The sequence below is a fragment of the Malurus melanocephalus genome, unplaced genomic scaffold (assembly GCF_030028575.1).
Source record: "Malurus melanocephalus ecotype Western Australia unplaced genomic scaffold, MMel_1.1 scaffold_267, whole genome shotgun sequence".
NCBI classification, from domain to species: Eukaryota; Metazoa; Chordata; class Aves; order Passeriformes; family Maluridae; genus Malurus; species Malurus melanocephalus.
The window spans coordinates 169,694-176,701 of record NW_026623499.1 but is presented as its reverse complement, the minus strand read 5'-3'; the positions used below and the strand labels follow the sequence as shown (position 1 = coordinate 176,701).

The 7,008-nt window shown below is 49.0% G+C and overlaps 1 protein-coding gene across 1 annotated transcript in view; it reads left to right on the top strand.

The window, feature by feature from the left end:
• Positions 1 to 5,072: 5,072 nt before the first annotated feature.
• Positions 5,073 to 7,008, top strand: part of SPRED1 (sprouty related EVH1 domain containing 1) — a 60,916-nt gene continuing 58,980 nt past the window's right edge. Inside the window, exon 1 of the mRNA XM_057376003.1 lies at positions 5,073 to 6,265. Within this exon, the coding sequence (XP_057231986.1) occupies positions 6,237 to 6,265 (29 nt within the window). The 5' untranslated portion in view covers positions 5,073 to 6,236. The remainder of the gene's footprint in view (positions 6,266 to 7,008) is intronic.

The window sequence follows — 7,008 nt, the reverse complement described above, 5'->3', positions numbered from 1 at the left end:
TAATATAGATTTAATCAGCTCAGTTTAGCTAAATCCTTATTAAGATGTGTGTAATGACCACTCAGTGTTTTAACTCACACTAGGCTTGTGAATGAAAGCTACTGCAGAAGAAATTCCCAAATGACCTCTAATAATTTTACTCRGAATGGCAGAACATCCATCTGACCTTCATATTTTATAAATTTATCATTAGCATGCAGATACAAACATAAACATCCTTGTGTTTTGTGGAGGCAGAGTTCAAAACTTTCATATTTAAGTCTTAGAGCTATGAATTGGTCACTTAAGTTCTACAATGACTGACTAATCTGGATTGCATTACTTCCACTGATCCTATTAAGGATTTTAAGATGCGAATGCCACGCCGATCAGAATTATGCAACCTAATCTCAATAATACATCTATATATAATTCTGCCATAGTSTCAGAGTCCTGCTACACTCCATGGCCACTCTCGACCACCTCTTTCATCAGAGATGTCATAGACACATGTGGAACCATTTCAAAGAATGGTGGATAAGAAGACTGGGCCAAACATACATTGGCTCTACATTCAGTTGTAGATATGAGAAATGCTTTAGTCCCACTTAGTTAAGTGATCACATTTTTTTTAGCATGGGGCAGACTGCTGCCTCTTCATARTTAGTCCTCGTTAACCAAGCATTTTCAAGTCCAATGTTAGTCACATGACAAATGCCAGTGAGTTTGGGATGCATACGTGCATGAAAATTACAAAAACACAAATTCAGAATTCAGACTCTTTCACTCTATTGGGTTYTTGTGGCCAGGTTTTGGTAGCAGAGGGGCTATAGGGGTGGCTTTTGTGAGAAGCTGCCAGGAGCTTCCTTTGGGTCTGGCAGAGCCAATGCCAGGCAGGTCCAAGACAAGACATGCCACTGGCCAAAASTGAGYCAATCAGGAACRGTGGTTACACCTCTGTGATAACATATTTAAGGAGGAAAGAAAAAAAATTATTGTGCAGTWGTAATTGTGTCCAGAGCAGAGCAGAGTGAGAATATGGGAGAGAAATAACTCTGCAGACACCAGGGTCAGCAGAGGAGGGGCAACAGTTACTCCAGGTGCCAGAGCTGATTCCCCTGCAGCCCACGGTGAAAACCATGGCGAGGCAGCTGTGCCCCTGCAGCCCATGGAGGAGACTCACTCAGGATCAAATGGATGCCTGAGAGGAGGCTGTAAACCCAGGGGAGACCKATGCTAGAGCAGATCCTGGCAGGGACCTGCAGACCTGTGGAGAGAGGAGCCCATATCCTCCTGGTAGGGCTTGTGACCCTGTGAGGGACCCAGGTTGGAAAAGGCTGTGCCTGAAGGACTGCACCGCTTGGAAGAGTGACCCATGTTGCAGCAGTTCAGGGAAAACTGTTGCTCATGGGATGGACTCACATAGAAAAGTTCAYGGAGAACTCTCTCTCAYAAGAGCAGCCCTGTGTTGGAGCAGGGAAAGGACTCCTCTCCTGGCAGAAACAAYTTGTCATGAACGACTATAACCCCCTTCCCCATCTGCCTGTGCCATCGTGGGGGAGGAGGCGGAGCTTGGGAAGGAGGGGAGGGTGGAGAGAAGGTGTTTTTAAGACTTATTGTATTTCACATTATCCTGCTTTGATTTTGTTAGTAATAAATTCAATTAACATCCCCAATTCCAGTCTATTTTGCCTGTGATGGTATTTGGTGAGTGATCTCTCTCCTGGACCTTATCTCAATCCACAAACCTTTTCTCTTCCCCTGTCCAGYTGTAGAGGGGAGAGACAGGGAAGCTCTGGTGTCCAGCCAGGGTCAGCCCACTACACTTAGATTTTTTTCTTGTGTGTTATATGGCTTCCTAATAATACACATTACTTTCATTCTGCTTTAGYGGTAACAGTTACCTCCCCATTTCTTATTTCAAAAGCTCCACAGATATCAAAATGTTATAGCAGAGCAATGACATTGACATATAAATTCAACTAAAGTGGCATTTGATATGGGAAAACATCAAATGCAATGTAAAAAATATATTTTTCACTTCATTTGCCATATTCTATTCTGAGTGTATCTTGTCTCTAGCTAAGGAGTCACCCCTGAACCCACACCACAAAGTGAGTACATTTCATCAGCTCTAGTGAAGAGTAAAAGAAGCTTTCCTTTTTAGAGGTAACTTTCCCAGGTCATAGAGAAGGCAGCCAGACTTCAGCTCAGGACACTTCAATTGYACAGTTGCTAACAACAGAAGCCAAAGAGGCACAAAATGTACAAAGAAAGACAAGGCCCCAAAACATATGGCGGTTTGGAAGCAGTAATTTGTCTGAGGTTTCTGAATGGTGACATATGCCTAACTTGCTTCTGCCTTGTTTGCATAGGCAGAGCTCACGTGTACTAATGAAATTAACCACTAGCATTGAAAACACCTCATCACTTAATTCTGCTCAAAAGAATAAAACCTGGAAAGCCCTGAAACCAAGTGCTGCTCAGCAAAATAATACCAGTACTCCAGGATTGTGTTCTTCAACCTTTCCAACCTGGGCAGAGGGAAACAAACAGGGTATCAGAATGGAAACATAAATCAGTGCAGATTTTCTGTCCTGCTTAGGATATTCAGGTAAAGAGAGAGAAATTGCTGCAAGACTTCTGTTTTGCATACTGCAGCATGAGACTGCTTGCAGAAATGGAAGAGCTAYCACAGGTGAAGAAGCAGTGGGTCCTTCTCCCCTTACTACTTCCACACAGAAAAACAGAAACCCAGGATAAGTCTCACATTTTCCAGCTGACAGCTAAGACATTTTATTCTTAATAAAGATGCATATGAAAACCTCAAGGAGATTGAAATTATTTCAAATTATTGGTTGTATTACAAAACAGTTTATTTCAYTGAATTGCCACTATGAAAATAGTTTTTACATTAAATATATTTAAGGAATTAGAATTAAAAACCATACACCTAGATTTATAATCTTTCTTGTCAATTGACTTATCTTAACCAAAACAACTTACAGAATGTTAACAACTTTAACTTTAAAGCCAAAAGAAAATGAGAAATAAATTAGCAGGAAGTCACATTATCTGCCAGTCACAAGACAGGAAGTTCTCTGAAAGGGTTCCCATTGCTAAGTAGAATATTACATTGTGCCCACAGCTGAGTTTTAAACACTTTTGATTCATGTGAATTGTAAAATTATATAAAATTAGGTTTGCAGCCTACTTTTAGGATCTGGATGAGGTTGTGCCATGAATAACCATTCCATTTTTGGATGTACTTGTCTGGAAAAAAAAAATTAAATTCCAAAATAATTGGTAATTTTYCCCCAAAGCTTCCTAGATAAAGAAGCAAACTTTAATACTGCAGGTTTGAGATATGTGCTGTATGAAACACATTAAAGTGTCTTTATCAAAGAAAACAAGATAGCAGTTTACTGTAATTCTACCATTATGTTTATGGTAGAACCCTTTTATAGAAACACAGAATTTCGATCCATAGGAATGAAACATGCCTTTCCTTGCCTTCTAGGTAAGATAAAAATAGGTTTTGTTTAAAATGCTTCAAGTAATCACACCACAAAATAAAAGTCTGACTAAAACTGTATACACCTAGTGAAAAGGAAAAATTTCCTTAACAAATACCCTTCACAAATGCAATACTGCCCTGCTTCTGTSCATTCAAACAGATGATGCAAGTTCATAGTCTGGCCTTCACAGATATGAGGCACTCCAGATTCCCGTGAAATGGTGAAAATTCTAATTTCCCACGTTCCTGTCTCTCCCTTCCTTGAGAAAAGTCATTCAACAGTAGTGTGGGAATCAGACGCATTATTATTGCCGGGGAGCTTGACCCATCTTTCTCAAACAGGAAGAGACAACAGCTCATCGCCACTCCTGTGGTACCACCAGAGCTGGGAAAAAAAAATCTCATTGTTACAGGAAAAAATTAATTTTTTTTTACAAAAAAAGTTTCGTAGAGAGCAGCTGTGAAAAAGTGAGGAAGAACACAGGAAGCCTGGGATAATGGAATGTGCATTGGGAAAGTGTTGTCTAACAGCAGTACCACAATGTTTTGGGCTCTCCATGAAGTTTGGACAATAAAGTGTATCAGCTGGCAAGCATGCATACAAAGATGAAGAAGGAAGAAATAAAAATCCAACCAACAGACAAAACCACAGTATAATCCTTTATTATAACCTAATTTACTTGATAGTCTGACTCATGATTTTTGAGTCCTCCGGGTTCGCAGCCCTGCTCCACTTCTTCATCAGATTAAGCAGCACATTCACCATTTAAGTTCCTGAAAAGGGATTTGCTTGCTGCTGCGTCTTGATTTCATTGCTTTACCTAGATCCACTACAAATGCTTCCATTTCAGCGTGCATTTAGAAAAGTGGACAGCTAAGTTTACACGCATCCTCCCGTGCCGTCACCCACTTAGAATCACAGTTACGGAAGCAATTACAGAAATGTTTTCCACGTCTTCAGAGCGCACACTGGTAAGAGCCTCCCAAGGCACCGCTGGCAGTAGCGCAGCCCCGGGCTCTGCTCAGCTCTCCGGAGCAGCGGCTCCACGCCGTGTCCAAGCGGGACGCGGACACTGAGGGCGGGCGCCCCGAGAGGAGCCGCCCGTAGCAGGTATCGGGCAAAGGGTCCCGTTTCACCAGCCCYCGCGCTCCCCAGAGACAGCCGCACTTTCGCAGCTACGTTCACTTCGGCTTAAAAAAGTAGAAGAGAGGGAGCTCAGCCCGYAGGCGAAGACTCCGGCGCTCAGCCGCGCCCGACCCGAGTCCCCAGCCGCTGCAGGCGGCCGAGCCGGGCCCTCCGCCACCGCCGGCCCGTTCCCTCCCACCACTCCCGGGAAGCCCTCCCCGGCCCACGGCGGCGGCCCCGGGGGTCTGCGCGGCCCCGCGTCGAGTAGGGAGCGCCCGGCGCGCCGGAGCCAGCGGGGCCCGGGAGCGGCGGCCCCGCGCCCTCGGAGCAGGAAGGAGCGCGGCAGCGGGCAGCCCGCGTATCCCTCCGCGGCGCCGAGCGTGCGTGTGCGGCGGCTCCTCGGGAAGCGCGTGAGGCAGCGCCGCGGGGAGGGAACTACTTTCAGGAAACTCGAGCGTCGGGCAGCGCCGGGCGCCGCGGGCAGGGCGGCGGCGCGAGCCCGTCCGGTGGCGGCCGCGGGTCAAGGGGATTACTTTCCTCCCCTCGCTCTTCCCTCCTCTCCCGCCTCCCTTTCCCCCGTGGTTATTTTGGATCAAGCTGTGGCGGCGGAAGGAGCCTGAAGTCAACGCTTCCGCCCAGTTTTCCTGTGAGGAGGAGGCGGGGGCGGCCGCGAGGAGCCGAGGCGGTGGCAGCGGCCGCTAATGGAGTTGCTGCCGGGGAGGAAGCGCCGCCGCTGAACTTCCCCGCGGGCTTTCTCCCTCCTTTCCCCCTCGTCCTGCAGCCGAGGGTTCCTCTCTCGTCCTGGCAGCCTCGCTCCCCCTCCCTGCCCGCGCCTCTCCTCACACAAACAGCCGTGACGCATCCTCGCTCTCCGCCGTCCCCCCCCTTCCCACCCCCAGGCTGGTTTAAAACGCCTCCCTCCCCCCGTCGCCAGCCTTCTCCTTGGGGCCGGCGCGTCCTCCCTCCGCAGTGTTCGGCGTCGCTTTGGAGGGGGTGGGAGATCCTCGCCGAGCCTCTCTGCCCCCCCCCTTTTCCCCTTCCCTCCCCGCCTGCCCCGGCCTGTGGCGGCTCCGGTGTCTGGAGGAATTTCTGCCGCCGCCTGCCCCGGCTGTGCGCGGGAGGCGGGCAGGGAGGGAGGCGGCCGACCAGCAGCAGCGGGAGGAGGAGAAGGAGGAGGAGGGCAGCAGCGAAGGCGGCTGCAGCGGGAGATGAGCTGCAGCGGGAGGACGGTGCGGTGCAGCTCTTTGCGGCGGGGAGCCCTCCCTTGTCTCCACAACTCTGTACCCCTTTAACTGGGAGCAGCTTAAGAGCAGAAGATACGTGGTTGTTGCTGCTGTTTGCACCACTACCTTCGCTACCACCATCATCATCACCTCCAAAGACAGGGGAAATACGCTGCACAGCCGGACAACAGGAATTCCGTGCTTCCAGGATAAAGACCGCTCTCCTCTCCTTTTCCCCACCCCTCCCTCACTCACCGCACGGCCCGTGCCCTGGCCGGGGGCGGCAGACCGGGAGGGGGGGTAACAATGGTGAAGTTTCTGGTGAGTTCTGCCTGCGCCCTGGCTGCGTCGGTGCTGCTCCGTGTGCCTGTGGGATCGTGGTGAGGAGAAAATGAGCGAAGAGACGGCGACTTCTAACGAGTAAGTGGCCGTGCCCCCTCTCCCCTCCTCCCCGGGATCGGAATGGGGATGGGGCTCGACGCGTCCCTTCGGCTCCGCGCTCCGCGGGGCCTTTGCCCGCGCGCGTACGTGTGCTGTCCTCCCCCTGCGCGGACTGCGCATTTCTGCTCGCCTACATGGAAGCCTAGAAGCTCCCTCTTTGTGAAGGAGCTTCGTTTGGAAGGGCTACGAGCCGGCGGTCAGAAAAGCTTGGTTTAGTTAAAGCCCGGTAGAAAACGGTGCAGGTAACGATGTTGTCTTGGAGGGGTAGGATGGGTCCGAAATGCCCAGAGAGGTATCGGCACGTACTACCTCTGATAATATCCTATTACTTGCAGATATTTCACATGGAAACTAGTGTGTGGGAGCTTCATCCTGCAGGAAACTGCTCCTGAATTTTAATTGGATGAGTCAGTCAGTGTAAATACAGCTTAAATCTACCCTAAAGCCCTTTTTTTCCCCTTTTTTTTTTCTGTTAATGAGCACTTGGGACTTTTCCCCCCTTCCCTTCCCCCTCCCTCCCCGAGAGGAAAGGGATAGTTCAAGGGTCTCTTTAATATTTTTACTGTGACTGGTTTGGAGGAAATCCAGAGGAGATGGTGTGTGTGTGTGTGTGTGTGCGTGCGGCTATATTCCCCTGCATATAATCAGTCTTTGAAATGCATTTGGGTCGGAGGCGATAAATATTTGTCAGAAAATATCCGAGTTCTTAATAACATTGAAAA